At 37.7% G+C, this 15,385-nt stretch overlaps 1 protein-coding gene across 1 annotated transcript; it reads right to left on the bottom strand.

The window, feature by feature from the left end:
- Positions 1-12,174: 12,174 nt before the first annotated feature.
- FAM110B (family with sequence similarity 110 member B) lies at positions 12,175-14,083 on the bottom strand. The gene has a single exon (XM_063450417.1). It carries the CDS (start codon positions 13,877-13,879, stop codon positions 12,767-12,769), a length of 1,113 nt encoding a protein of 370 aa, XP_063306487.1. The 5' UTR covers positions 13,880-14,083; the 3' UTR covers positions 12,175-12,766.
- Positions 14,084-15,385: the final 1,302 nt, after the last annotated feature.

A 15,385-nucleotide genomic window follows, 5' to 3' on the forward strand; every position in this document is an offset into this window, starting at 1 on the left:
TTATTCCCCAATTCCACAAGCTTGCCGTTGATACAGTATAGTGCTGCACGGCGACTCTCGTAAGAGAAAGCCAAATACGTATTCCCAATGAAGCAGAAGCACCTTTGTGCCCACTCTTGGGTGTCACGTGCCCACTCATGCACCGTATCTTGGGTAAAGCTCACTCACTCATAGGCATTGTCTGCCAGGTCCATAATCCTCGCTAGAGGTCCAATGGAGTCAAGGAGTTTATCCTGAGTCCCTTTGAAACCGCGCTCCACCCTTTGTGTAGGTACCGACCCCCACGGGACATGAAAGTCAGCATGAGCTGATCAAAGTCGGGTGTATGAGCCACCTTGTCTGGTAGAATAGGATGAGGGCACTCCGACCTCATGCGTTTGCGCACCTCTGTCCAGGAATTTTCGGAGCCAAAAGTGCATAAACTTTGCAAGGTGTTCAGGGTGGTCCATTCCTCAGAGCAGGGATGATGTATTTTCCTGGAGTCAAGCATCCGGAGGCCAGAGGCATCCAGGAATACCTCTGATTTGTCTTGTGGAGCATCCATGGTCATGGCCATGGAACCCTGGGGCTTACCCAGGTATGTATCCCTTGTAAGGAATGGGTCAGAGTTGGGAGCAGAGTCTCAGTCACTCTCCTTCAGTTCGGAGGCCTCCCCCTGCCATTCATCCAGCACCGAAAGTGCTTGGGCTGGTCCTGCGTCCTCCTCCTCTGAGGACATCTGTGCAGGCCTGTGGGCCGTACGGGTCACTGACTTTTTATGTTTAGCAGGGGCCTTGCCTTTGGATTTCCTGGACTTGGTGTTTTCGCCCTTCCAGTGGTGTTTGGGAGGTCTTTACCGTTCCCTGGTGGAGTCTGAGTCCTCCGAATCTGCCACGTAATGGGCCCGTTAGAATGGGTTTGGCAGTGTCGTTTTCCGCCTGTAACGTCTTGGAAAAGGCCTTCTCCATAGAGATAGCAACCGCTGCTGTGATCATGGCCTGCAAATCTGATGGGGTCTGTGTCTCATCCATGGTGACTTGCTACAATCACTCGAGGCTCACCCGGTGGTATTAACTTGAGGACAGTAGTGTAGTGGCATGGAGGGTAGGAGAGGCCTGGGGACCAGGGGGGTGGTATGGAAACAGGTATTGGATGACCTGTACTAATTGTGGCCAGTACAAGCAGATGGAGAAGGTATGTAATCACTGGGACTCACCCAGGTGTTCGGAATTCTGCATGAACAGGTTCAGCAGCACATAAATAGGGGCTCACCCCGACCAGAATAAGGGATAAAACCAACTGGCTTGAACTAACCCCTCTTGCAGAGCACTAACCTGTACCTGGTTCCACCGATATCCCTGAAAGGAAGTGCAGAAATAGGCTCTGAGCAGTAATGCTTGACAGGACACAGCTGAGTAAAGCTCCGTAGTCACTTCAAGAGACTGTCCGAATCAACATGGTGGTCGGACTCCACATTCGTGAAAAACGTGGGAAAACAAGCACCTCTCCGAAATGCGAGAGGGGAGGGAGTTCATGCGTCGATACACGCACGTGGATGCACACAAACGCCCAGTAAAGCTTGGGGTTCGCGCGTGAACTCAACAGCCGACTGCGAGTTTCTAGAACCCGGAGTTTGCGGCTAACTTGTCAAGCGCCTTGGGCGTTTGTCTAACGAATGCGTCTCTTGTGTAGGAACGCCTGGACGCAGGCTTTTGTAAGCGAGCGGCCGTTCTGTCCTGAAGTGGTTAGTTCAGCAGGTAAAACTGCAGAACGGGGTAAAAGACCTGTGCAAAGCAGGGGAAAGGGGACCCTCCTGCTCGAGGGCACAAAACCGGGACCCAAAATAGGCAGGGTCCCCCAAAGAAAATGGGCAGGCAAAAGAGGTCATCAGGAGAGCACCAATGACCCCAAGGGTGAAATAGGTAGAGATAGGAAAGACCTCAGAAGGGAGGTGATAGTAACCACCCGAGAATAGTCAGAAAAAGTACAATAAAGGTAATAAATGGCAACATTCTAATGACAAATAAGAAAAGGAGAAAACGAAGGTTGAGTAAATGACAGAGAAAGGATAACCAAAACTCTGTACTTATCTTGTGATGGAGCAGCAAAGAAAGAGGCCAGGGACTAATGAAAGTATTTAGAAAACTGGGCAGACTAGATGGGCCGAATGGTTCTTATCTGCCATCACATTCTATGTTTCTATGTTTCTAAGAGGAATCGCTGCAGTGAGACATGCCTTTTAAAACCTATGCTTGCTTGTGATTGTTTCTCAGTTTTCTCATTACTTTTCTTTGCTGCTGTGGAGTTAGTAAAGAAAGATTATGCAAAATATGAAGCCTCCTGTCATGTGGTAAAATTGGAATACATCTCCCTAAAAATATCATTGAGTGCCAAGTGGATATACAGAAAAGGTTTATGCTGTTTATTTTTTTTATTTTTAATGTATTGCTCAATAAAAGGAAATATTTTAAAGCGTTGATTTGAGAACCATAAACATGTTGCTTAGAGCACCCTGAACCATCTTTCATTTCGAAGAGTGGATTAATTTGTAAAAAAAATAAATTCAGGTGCTTTAAGTCAACTCACTAGGACTACCTCCTTGGAGAGAGAGGCTGCGTGCACAGCGTCCACAGCTCTACCAAAAACAAAGCATAGCATCGTTTACAAAACAATGAACTGGGCTATATGTAAACTGCAACAGTAGTTTGACTCTCATCAGTGGATGATGCAGTTCCAATTATGTTACGTGATGATGGGAACTGTGGATGGGAGATAAACAACTTATTTTATAAACTTCTACGAAAGTTTATAGGATAAGGTCTGCTCCGACAGATCAGAATGAGATGCTCCTGATTGGAGCATCTTATGCTAGTATGGGACGGTCTGCCATAGTAACATCAATTAATGAAGTGGTTACGGTGCCCAAAATGTTCTTTTAAGGATCATAAATATATGACTTAATATACACTGAAGGAGAATACCCAACAGTTATGTGTTTCAGTGTAAGTATTTAAACTTTAAAAATGTACTCTTGTATTTTATTTGCTAAAAATAAAAGTGATAGGGCCCACTAGCATTGTGGTGGTCTGATCATATTATGATCCTAGAAATATTATTGAAGTTCTGTCTTTTAAATAGTTGGATTTTTTCACACAGGTTCTTAAACTTGGTAGCTTGCATAAGGCAGATGTGCGCCCTCAGTCCTAGAGGGAAATGAAAAGCAGCTGTTAAAGTATTTGGCATTGATTAATAGCTGTGTGCGCAGCAAAATATCATCTCAGAAATCATCTCTGCACTCATATTTCTTTAAAATGAATATTTCAGCTATAGATTATTTTGCTATTTTTTTTTTATTTTTTTTTAAAAGCTAACTCTAGCCACGTCGGATGTAAATGTTCTTAACCCCTTAATGACACATGACATGTGTGACATGTCATGATTCCCTTTTATTCCAGAAGTTTGGTCCTTAAGGGGTTAAATTAAGAAAAATATATTTAGGTGACTGTTTAAAGGACATTGCAGTGTTGTAGTTTAATGCATATAATATAGTATAATAATATGTAAAGTGTATTAGTTTCTGGGTATGAATAGGCTAAATAGCTTTTTGTCCTAATATGATTAGTATGATTTTTTTTTTTTGTGATTTAACCTAACCACGAGGAAACCAGGGCTTCACAAATTTTCCTAGAACCTAGGGAACAGGTCCACGTTTTAGTAAGGGACATCACCTAAACGAAGCAGAATCCTGTTCTTATGAGGACTGTATGCTCCCCCGCTACCTCGTTAATAGTGTCTTCCCACATTAATTCAACCACATTGAATAGCGGCTGAATGTGCGCACTCTTAGCTCCTAGCACAGCCTAATTTGTTAGCCATTTGGCATAGAATTTAAACTTTGGACCATGGAGGGTTCATTGGAGTTTTGTGGGTCTCAAAGGCCTTAAATATATTAAGATTTTTTTTTTTTTTTTTTGTATTTTAATGTTTGACTTAGCATTGTCCTGATTACTTAGTTTTCTAATATCCTGACTCTTTCAAGTTTTACATTTTTAAATTTTGATTATTTCATAAACCCCAACCCCAATGTTTCTTGGAGAGACTGGGGTGCCAGAGGCATGTTATAAAACAAAATAAAAGGAACACTGTACTCACTATAACAACGTCATCTAGACTGCATTACCTGGCAGGTGAACATATAAAATATAGTATAAATATAAGGTTAAAACAAACAGATGCACTTGTGTTGGTGCATCAAGTCTCAGGGACAATAGTCTTAAGCTGTAGCACCACCATGATGAAAAGCTTACTGCGAGTTGGTATGCGGTGTCGGAAAAAGTAAAGCCTCCAAGATGCTGCGTTGGTACACCAGGATTACTGCATAGATCATTTAAACTAAACGTTTTGAGCTCAGTGTTTGTCCTCCTGAGATTGCCTAAAGAATTTTTAAGAGCAAATGTTCCATTTGATTAAGGATTAATTCAAATATAATACTTCATAACCGTATCAGGTATACTGAGCCATAGGACATTCATATTATTTTATTTGTGCAAAGGAACACTACACAGATTACAGAAGATTACTTTGAATAGAGCTGCAAACACTGTGAGCTGTGCACTGCAATTGTATTCAAGAAGAAAGCTGGTCTGATGGAAGGAGGAATAAAGAAGACAGGTGCACTAAAATAGTTCGACTACCATGTCTGTTAGCTCCGCTATGCTAACAGAAGAACGAAGCAAACCTCACTAACTGACTTACAGCCAGGAAGGTTTTCAACATGTGAATATTTCATATAACTGGAACCAGTTTATAAAAGTGTGTTGGACAAACGGGAACAGAGGATGTTTAGGGCCCTGCTCAAACAAGCTTACATTCTAGGGGAGTGAGGTAAAGTCACATAAGAGGTAAGATGTATTTCATCTATATGAAAAAGTAGGTTGCTAGAGGAGTCTATGTATTTGTTTTTTTAGGATACAGTGGCAGGAGAAGAAGCAAGGTTGGTTATCAAAGGGCAGTGAGTGAGTTTGCAATGATTTATTTGAAAGAACGGAGACTGGGTGTGAGTCTAATGGGGCAGGGAAGCAGTTCCATAGGCAAGGAGCAGCCCTAGAGAAGTCTTGAAGGTGGGTATCAGAGGTGTAGAAGCCTGAATGGAACATATTAGTATATTAGTGAGGATAAGTAGGTAGGAGCAGTGTTATCTAGAGATTTATAAGCAAGTAAAAGTAGAAGATGAGCCTTAATGTAGCATTTATTATAGACTGAAGCCTGAGGACATGCTGTGAATGTGTAACATTAATGAGAAGTGCGTTGCAGATGTTAAGGCAAGAGAAGATAGTGGCGCGGACTAGCACCGTAGCTGCATCTGGCGTTCGATGAGGCGGATGCAAACTATGCTTTTGAGATAAAGGAGACAGAATTTAGCAATTGACTGGACATGAGGGGTGTAGGAGGGGTTGCAATAAAAAATAATTAGAGTGATTAGATGGATTGCTATACCTATTCACATTTCTTCTTCATCATCAGTGGGGGTCCTTGTGTCCCCCACGCTACATTTTTTAAGTTTTCCCACAGTTGCATTTTTTTTTTCATTATTATAATTTTTTACAGTGGCCCTGGCAACTCATAGCTATGCAGACCCATTTATTGAGTTATAGTTTGTGAATTCTACTATAATTAATTCTAGAGCATGTTGGCCACAACTTAAGGTAGTTAGTTTTTTTTTTTTTTTTTATATCAGTGGTCCTATTTTTGCTATTTCTTGCTCAATTTAACAGTTAATAGATAATCTCACAACAAGTGAACAACCAGTCAACCATCAAAATCAGTTGGTAAAAATGCATGTGAAGGAATGTGTGCAAAACAATGAAAAACTGAGTATTGAATAAACTTTCTAAAATAGAATTGCTTTACTATTCATCTTTTACTCATTATCCATTTGACCTTTACAAATTAACTCAATAACAATAGAATCATCAGGCTTCAAGACTCTACAAAAAGTCCATGTGCAAAAAGTATTTGAAACCACTGGTCTTATTCAGAATCATGCTAATTGGGTAGATTAGTTCAAATGTAGTGCATTGCACAGATTGAAAATATTTATATGGGATTCCATACATTTCTAACTCCAGGGTTAAAATAGATTTGTGTTTCAACATATAATCGCTTTATATTAAACCCTTGAGGACAGAGATCATTGTCAACGTTCTGAACAAAAAACAAAACCTAGGATTTTCAACATGTGTTTGTTCCACCATAATTTAAGGGTCTCTTATTAAGTGCCCCCATACATATTATATATTGAATTTAAAGGGCAGAAGGGGCTTTAAAAAAAAATATATATATGCTCTATTTTTTTCATAAATATATATTCATAATAGGTATACCTAACACAACATTAAGTGTAAATAAAATGTTAAAAATGGGAAAATAATTTTTTTTAAATCACATTTTTTGCTTATTCATTTTTTTTACACATCCAAAAGAACTCAATAAAGATTCACATATCGATCCTGATTGTTAAATACCTGATATTTCTAGGATCCAAATAGATTTTTGTAGTTAAACGCTAACCATACCAACACCCCCTAATGCTATACCAACCATATCACTTACCCCTTTGCTTATACAAACACTTAGCATGTATTTACCTTAACCTAGCCACACACTATCCCTAACTCTAAAACAGCATTAACCCAAACTCAAAACTTACCATTACCTTATCCTAACACCTAACACCTAAGGGTTTACATCTAACCCTAACCCTGCCTCAACCCTAGGGAAACGCTCTTCTAATGTAAGTACTGATATTCACAAATGGGTTTCCTAGTTAAAACACGAGAGTGGAATGTTGCTGCCATCTATTGGCTTTTTGGAATAGTAGAAGAACATTTTTTTTTGTATAACTGAACGTAGTATGCTTTCCCAGCCAAATAAACTGTGATCAGTGCTCGGCAGTTGTCAAAGTCCAGCACTGACCAGAATCGGCCCGGGGACATGCAAAAAAGCAGGATACCAGAGAAATCACAGAGGATGATGGCATGACATGAGACCCTAACTATATCCTTGTAACGTGATATGCAATCCCTAGACACTATTTTTCCCCCTTCATGAGGATTGTCAAGCGATACAAAAGACATAAAAACAACATTCCAGAATACATCAAGAAAGGCATCAATATTATTTTAACCAATAATCTATTTTCGTTTGGTTTATAGACTTGTTCTATCTTCAAAAACAAAGAAATACTACTGAGAGGGAGACCATGTTACTCCGAGCTAATGCTAAACTCTTTATGGAAGATTGGAAGTCCACTGACATTTGGAGTGAACATGCTTGGAGACTGAATCTGGCCTCATATTTTTGCTATATAGATTTATTTTTTATTTGGGATGACACTGTAGAAACATTGGAATTGTTTTTAAAGCATCTTAACTTTAAATAATAAAGGTATTGTTTCAACAGAAGATAACAAGAGAGCAATGAACTTTTTAGACCTTCATATTTTTTTCAAAACAGTAAAATAAACACATAAAAAAAAAAAAATCTAAAAAATAAAGAAAAATCACACCAATAGAAGAAATTAAGCCTTAGGATGCATCGATCCCTTGAAGAAGATTTGAATAGTTAAGCCTTAATTTAAAAGATATATTTTGAAATATAAATTATCCTGAAGAAAACTTTGGCATATTGTGCATCAAGATTAGGTACTAAAAAACATTATTCCTGACAAACCTCACATCATATGTAGAGGAGCTCCAAACCTTAATTAAAACTCACCTCACAAAAAAATGATACTAGAAGATGTGACAATAAAGAGAATACCTTATGCAAAGACACTTTTTTGTTTAGTTTTTTTTATATGCAAACAATGCATTGAATGTAAACCTACTGATTCCATGGCTAAAAAAAATGAATACATAAAATACCAATTTCACATCTGTTCAAAGTAGGAAAACATATAAAATCACAGATCTCATAACATGTAATACCAAGAATGTCGTATAACTCGTGGAGTGCCCATGTGGACTCCAGTATGTGGGTATGATGTGAGGATGTTTGAAAACTTGCATAGCAGAACATTGCTGTAACACATTTAAAGGCTTTAAAAATCACTTACTGTCTAAACATTCTAGGATACGTAACAATAACCCTAATGTTTTAATTGGAATTCAAATATGCATATTATCTTGGAGAGGTGGTTAAAAAAAAAAAAATAAAAAAAAATAATGATGCTTGGCAGAAGCGAGATGTATTGGGTTTTTAATTTGAAAACATTGGAGCCAAATGGCCTCAATGCACAATTCGACCTATATTACTTTTTATAAAAGTTAAATGTCTTTGTCTTTTCTTTTTTTAAATATGTCTTAAATTACATTGTATATCTTTTAACCATTTTTCACTTAGATTTGCTATTTATATGGATTGTGGATTATTTTTATGCTATAACGTTTCTTTGGTTTTATCCAGACATTTTTATTATTTTACTATTTTACCTCCATCCTTTGCATACCTGGTGAAGCAAGAAAGGAGAATATGATATGATTACCCTCTGTTCATATTTTTATCTCAGTGAGCACTGTATTTTTTTTTCTTTCTCATTCATTTCATCTATTCTGTCAAAGAGATTGAGACCAGGACATACCTTTGAGGTTATGACGATAGCTCGCCTACTGTGAGTGCAATACTTTCTATTTATTACCACTCATTTCGTATTGGCAATATCATGCTATTGTATTTATTTTTGTTATTGCATAAACATCATGGAAAACCTCCCATGGCACCTTTATCTCCATTAGTGGGGTTTATACCACTACACGTTGTTGAGCCAAGAGCTTATTTGAAGCTCCATACAATGTGAGTGGGAATTTGCACATATGTATTGTGTGTTTTCAATTAAAGAGAAATACTGCAGCATAGACTTTTTTTTTTCTCTTTTACATATTCCCACAAATAAAGAATTAAACACTAAAGGAAGCAAGGTCATTCGGTGAAAGCTTTAAACTGTGGACTCTTTTACATTTAATACAATATTGTTTTCTTATATTGGGTGCAATTTGTTTTGTTTATTGTATTAAAGGTATGAACACTGGTAGCTTTATGTTCTTTGTGTGGCAACTAGGCTTCGTTCTGCACTTTCTCAAAGAGCTTTGAATAACGTGCATGAATGTGCAAATTAGCTAGTGTACATACCTTTTATGCTACCTTGATATTTTTTATTTTTTTTTGCGGTCTGGCAGTCTCCTTTTAAATGATTCCAATAAGATATATATAGATAAATAAATAGCAAGAGATAGCACTCCAAGGACTTATCTAAAATATCACTTTTATTTTCCTTACATAAAAATCACACTGTCAATGTTTCAGCTTGATCCCCTCAAGCTTTCATCAGGACATCATTTTGTCTGAAAAGTACCAGCAAGAAAAAGATGGTGTCTAGGGACAGTTTCAGGTACGGAAAAAAAACGCCCCACTCCACCTCCCTGGTTGAGATCAACAGAATTGGCAATCTCAGCCAATCCAATGCTTTCCCATAGGTAAGCATTGGGAGGCTAATGCACCGTGCCAATCAGCATCTTCTCATAGAGATGCATTAAATCTGTATGGGGAAAGTTCAGCAACATCATGCAGAGTGTGGAGACACTGAAAGTCAGTGTGTGTAGAACTGACCCAGGAAGCACCTTTAGTGACTCTCTGAGTGACTGTTAGTAGAGGTATGCTCTTAGGCAGTAATATACACTCTGCATTTTCTCTGAAAAGGCAGTGTTTGCATTGAAAAGCCTGTAGGGACATACTATAATACATTTAGCTTTAGTTGTTCTGGTGACTATATTGACCCTTTAATGAGCAATGCTTGTTTGACAATCTTAAATAATTTTTTTGTTTTTACGATTTTAAATGTGTTGGATTTCTTTTGTAGCTTTCTGCTAATAACAAGTTTATTATACTCCATACTTATCTCGATCGCAATCTTCGTTCCTCTGACATTAATGGTTTGATTTGTGCATTTTACATATTGTTACCCATGTTACTGGATCTTTACTGAATAATCCCACGAATAAAAAATACAAAAAGGAAAATGAAAAAAAAAAAAAACATGTGGCAAAAGAACAAACACTCTCATAAAGAAATAAAATATGCAGCTGTTTCCCAGACATGGCTCATTCGGATTGCAAAGATTAAGCACATGTGTGGGACATCTGTAACTGTTGCGCTCCATGTTATACTCTGCAGTCCTTTGTTCCTCTGCCATATCATTTCTTTCTGGGAAGAATAAAGATTACTTTATTTTCATCAAGATCATAGCATTCTCCTGCTACTATTTGCCTTCTGTTACAATCACCCTCATGTCTTTAGTGTTTGGCATTGGGTGTTCAACCTTGACCCTTGTAGACAATCAGTTTCTTGCAGAGAATTACAAGGCTTTCAGTATATAAGATTTATACGTTGTATAAACTACTGGGCTGATCTACTCTCCAAGCTATGAATTATGCACGAGAAAATAATCTATAAAGGGGTGGCCAAAAGGTAGATCCCCACATGTTTTAAATAGCTTCCATGATGCTTTGTCATTCTAAAAATATTCAAAGCATCATGGGAGATGTAGTTCTACAACATCTAGGGAAGTATCTTTTGGGCACTCTTGCTATAGAGGATGAATCTAAAGTTTCTCAAACCATATACTAAGAAATATTTCCACAATGCTTGTAAATCCCATGTTAACTTAATTCTGAACAATGATGAATTCAGTCAGCATTGCAAAACTTGACAAAATTGTTCAGAATTGGAAAAGTGCATCATACCAGCTAATAAAATGCCAGCACTGTGACTCTTGTAAGGTTTTGGCTGATTTTGATTAAATTAGTTGTGGTACAATGGATTAGGATACGAATATTGCCCAATCCTGAGTTAAGAAAACGGAAGAAACACTCTTAAAGTAATAAGCCAAGCACATATGACCACTAGAGCTCACTATAGTAGTTATGGTACCAAGAGTGCCCTAAGAACCATGCCCAAAAGGTAGACCCCAGAACTACAACTCTCATGATGCGCTGCATGCTTTTAGAAAGACAAAGCGTCATGAAAGCTGTAGTTTCAAAGCATCTGGGGATCTGCCTTTTGGGCAGCCGTATTTGTATTAAAATGGACTGCTTAACTAGGGTCTGCTGGGCGTCACACCCCGCCTCCGCTTCGGATACTCTAAGATAATGAGCTGGCCCGTATCTCCGCTCTTAGCTCTGAAGAACCAACAGATGCTCTTGCTTAGGAGCGTCAAGCTCTAGGTCGGTAACAGTGTAAGCAGGGAGTACTGGGTGAGCAGTTATCATTCTTGGAGTGCTCCTTTAACAATTAGAATTAAAAAGTAAAGGTCAACTCAACATACTTACTTAACAAATTACATAAAAATAAGATAGTAGGAACGCAAGTTTGCACTAAGCATTAATAATGTATAATATAAAAATAATACGGACAACGCAGTAGCTGCGCCAACAGCTATTTATTAGCATAACACTTTTTTCCCAAAGATTCAATAGCAAATGAAGTATGTACAAATCCTTACAGCATTTACACAATAAAAAAAGTTTCAGATCGGCCTGCTGAAGTTTACAAAGTACTGCAACAACTCTAAAGCACTGTAACAATGCTGATAATGCTTTTCTCCAGGTTATTCCAATCAAAAAAAAAAAAAAAAACTTGACTGATTATCACCTGATTGCCCAATGAGCAGACATTATTGAGAGAGAGAGATAATACAATAAAAACTAAAATATTTTAATTAAAAAACATTAATACGGCTGACATGCAGCAGATACTGCCATGAGAACTTATATGTTTACTTTTTTTTTGCATAACTACAAACATTTATAAGATGTAACATATGCAAGACCACAAATACATTTTTGTCAGTTTGAATTCTGGTATGGAGAGTAATTAAGATTGTGTTGGTACTTTTTTATATTTATACTGATATGGCTGTAAGTTTCCACTTTGTTTTGTATTTGTTCATTTACTGTTTATCTTGTCTTTTTATAAAAACAAAAAAAATAAAATTAAAACAGTAAAACCAAAAACCTATTACAGGTCTCTTATGATAGCTTAGTTAAAGGCAACTTATAGAAATTTGCATCTCGTTCTTGTCAAAAGTTTAAGACTAAGGAAAAAAAAGGGTATAAAAATAGAAATTTAATTGGTAATATCATACGAACATCACTTTGCTCCTAAAAACATACTGTTACACTACACCTTACAGTAATACCAGTTATTTTTCAGACAGAGTCCTTTTTAATGGACAATTTCTTGATGGGTAAATGATGAATTAACATAATGCTTTGAATACATTATTTGACCTATTCCCATTTTTGTTTCAAATAAAATAAAAAAAATTATGTGGAAAGAAATACTGGACAGTGTATTTTTTTTCTTTGTGATAATAGAGGCAAAAATAAAAAAAGTACATATTTATATATCAAAACAATATGACGTAACGTTAAGAATGTTATGTAAGTTAATCTACCCTTCGTTGTCATGTAAACAGTGGAGCTTTAAACCAAAGCTACTAAATTGAGTTGGTCTTAAACTTTTGGCAGATTGTGAATATATTTGAAAAGGCTTAATGTAGTTCTTTTTCAAGTGAAAGCCAGGTCCGTTCACATGTTGACAGGCATGCAACTTGAAAACATTGCAGAACAAGCAACACAGAGCAGTTTGGAAAGTTTACAAGACTTCAAGTAGACTTTACGACCTTTCACAACTGAATATTCACAGACAAAAAGGTACAGTTGGAGCTTTCTCAGACATGTGAAACCTTCTGTGACTCTCTAGCTTGTTTAATACTATACAACCACTTTATTATTCTGGCATTCCTTTCTATTGCAGAAATGCCATACGGCACACGATCGTTGGCACTGTCATCGTTTCTAATGTCACTGTTGCTGTCCTGAGACTGTTCACAATCTGAGCTGATCATACTTGCGCTGCGAAAGTTTAGAGAAATAATATCAGAGTTAGCCCTTGCAAAGTTTTCCATCCCAAGGTTTTCAAGCTCTTCAGGATCCAAACCACAGTAATTAAAGAATCGCTCAACATCTGCATCAACACGAAAATAACGGTCACTTAAATCTGACTTCGATCGTTGGAGGGAAGGCCTGCGACTAACGCCACATCCAGATTCCATGTTATCATTTTCTGGTGATTTTAGGGGAGTGAGGTTACACATCTTGGGTTTTGGAGGCAGTGGTGGGGCTGAGCTGCTGCATGGAATTGCTTTGATCTGCTTCACATTGGTTACTTTTCTAATGTCTGATGAACTGTGAGAAACATGTAAAAAAGTATCATTTGACTTTTCCAGAAGTCTTCTGCTGATGTTGGAGTTGCTGTCTTGAGGGCTACCATGACTTTGTGTTGGGTAAACCTTTAGGGATTCTGCAAATGAATGTCGATTAAGGTCAACTGAGTCAGACCTACTTGGAGGCCAATTTCGGGAACTTTGCTTATGTACGGAACCCGTGCTAGAACCTTCTGAACTATTGATAATATTTTTAAGAATTTCTAGCTTTAAGTTCTCTCTTTGTACACAGCTTTCAGTCTTTGAATTATTGTTAAACATTTTAATAGTTGGACTACCCACTGATCTTTTAGCTCCAGGGCACACAGGAGGTTTTGCAAGGACTGCTGGCTTTACAGGCTCCTGTTTGGCATTGATAACCTCTTGGCTCTTAACGTATTTTGCTTTGTCAGCTTCCAGTCTCTCAACTGCACTGAGTCTCTTGGGGTTAGGCTCAGACTGCCTGCGAAAATAGTCCGGCCCTTTGTTCAATATTCTTAGAGGGACAGCAGATGTGAAAGTGACTGCAGGGCTTACCGGTTTCACCATGCTACCTGTCTGTATTGTTTCTGTAGGCATGTTTGCCGATTGTTCCCCCGCAGCCGTTTTGGATCCTTTTCTTGTATTTCCTAAATGCACTGTGCAGAAACATGTGCATCAAACACAATAAATAGCAGTTGAATCTTGAAATATGTTACCAGCAGCTCCTCATCTCACAGCTCATTAAAGAACACTTTTATTTATCTTAAAAATAAATAAATAAAAGACAGCCTTTAAAAAAAAAAAAAAGGCCACCAAGCAGAAGTCTGTATTAATCTGCTCTGCTGAATCCTTTATTCACACTGAAAGATGTAGAAGCCTGGTCTTTTCTTTGTGCTGTACAACAGGCAGAGATCTGAAACACAAAAGGACCAATCGCATGTCAGTATCAGCATGTGACATCACAGCTATAGCAACAGAGAGCAATATTGTACCATTTAGACAAGTAGTTCCACAGCATCTGTTAGTTTTAACCATTTCATTTCCATGACTGCTTAAAGAAACATTCCTCTAAAACAAATATCCACGCCATTTACAAAGATGCAGCACAAATTTTCATGTGCTCAATAAAATTTTACATTTATTTTGTAGTTCAACCTTTTTTTTTTTTTTTTTGCACCTGAAGTGTCTTTAAACACAGTGGAAAAGCTGGGAAAAACATAATTATTTATAAAACAAACATATTTTTTGTAGTCTTGTTTTTAATTGTGGCTTGAACGTGTTTTATACAAACGATAAAATAAGTGACATATCATTTCTAATAGTGCTAATAATGAATAGAGCAGCTCAGACTATTATTTATACGTATCTACAACAAACGTCTTAAAGGAACACTACATATTCCTTACACTATAACTTTGTGCTACCCATTAGGGTCTCCAGCCCCCCTCTGAGTGGAGAAATAAGGTAGTATCGGAATATAAGGTAGTAGAACTAGGTATCTCTCTGGTCTTGCCGTGGCTGGCTCTGCCTCCATGACCGAGATCATCAATCTTGACATTCTCAGCCAATCCAATGCTTTCGCATAGGGAGGTTATTGCGCATTTGCGACAAAACACTGCTTTGCTCCAATCAGCATCTCCTCACAGAGATCCACTGAATCAATGCATCTATATGGGGAGCATTCAATGTATCCATGCAGAGTGTGGAGACACTGAACATCAGCACTGAGATAGGAAACGCCTCAAGTGGCGGTCTGAATGACTGCCACTACATTGGCTTTTCTCTGAAATGTAATTGTTATTTTCTTTCTTTCCCCATTTGGTTATTTTGACATAAAATATGCAGTTATTTTGTTATTTTTCTATAATTCCCAGTTTAGCAAATGTTCCCACAAATTGTAATATTATGGGTTTATTTTTAAGATAACACTTGCAAGATACATGCAACCGCAACGTAAACTGCAATAATGTAACCCCTTAAAGACGGGTGCTAGTCTATGCCTTTACAATTATCTGATCTCTGAGGATCCAATTCCAAAATAGAATGTCCTACTTATGCAATGACGGCAGCCTTATGCTCAATAAGCAGCGAATTCCATGCTGG

The sequence above is a fragment of the Pelobates fuscus genome, chromosome 4 (assembly GCF_036172605.1).
Source record: "Pelobates fuscus isolate aPelFus1 chromosome 4, aPelFus1.pri, whole genome shotgun sequence".
In the NCBI taxonomy this organism is placed as follows: Eukaryota; Metazoa; Chordata; class Amphibia; order Anura; family Pelobatidae; genus Pelobates; species Pelobates fuscus.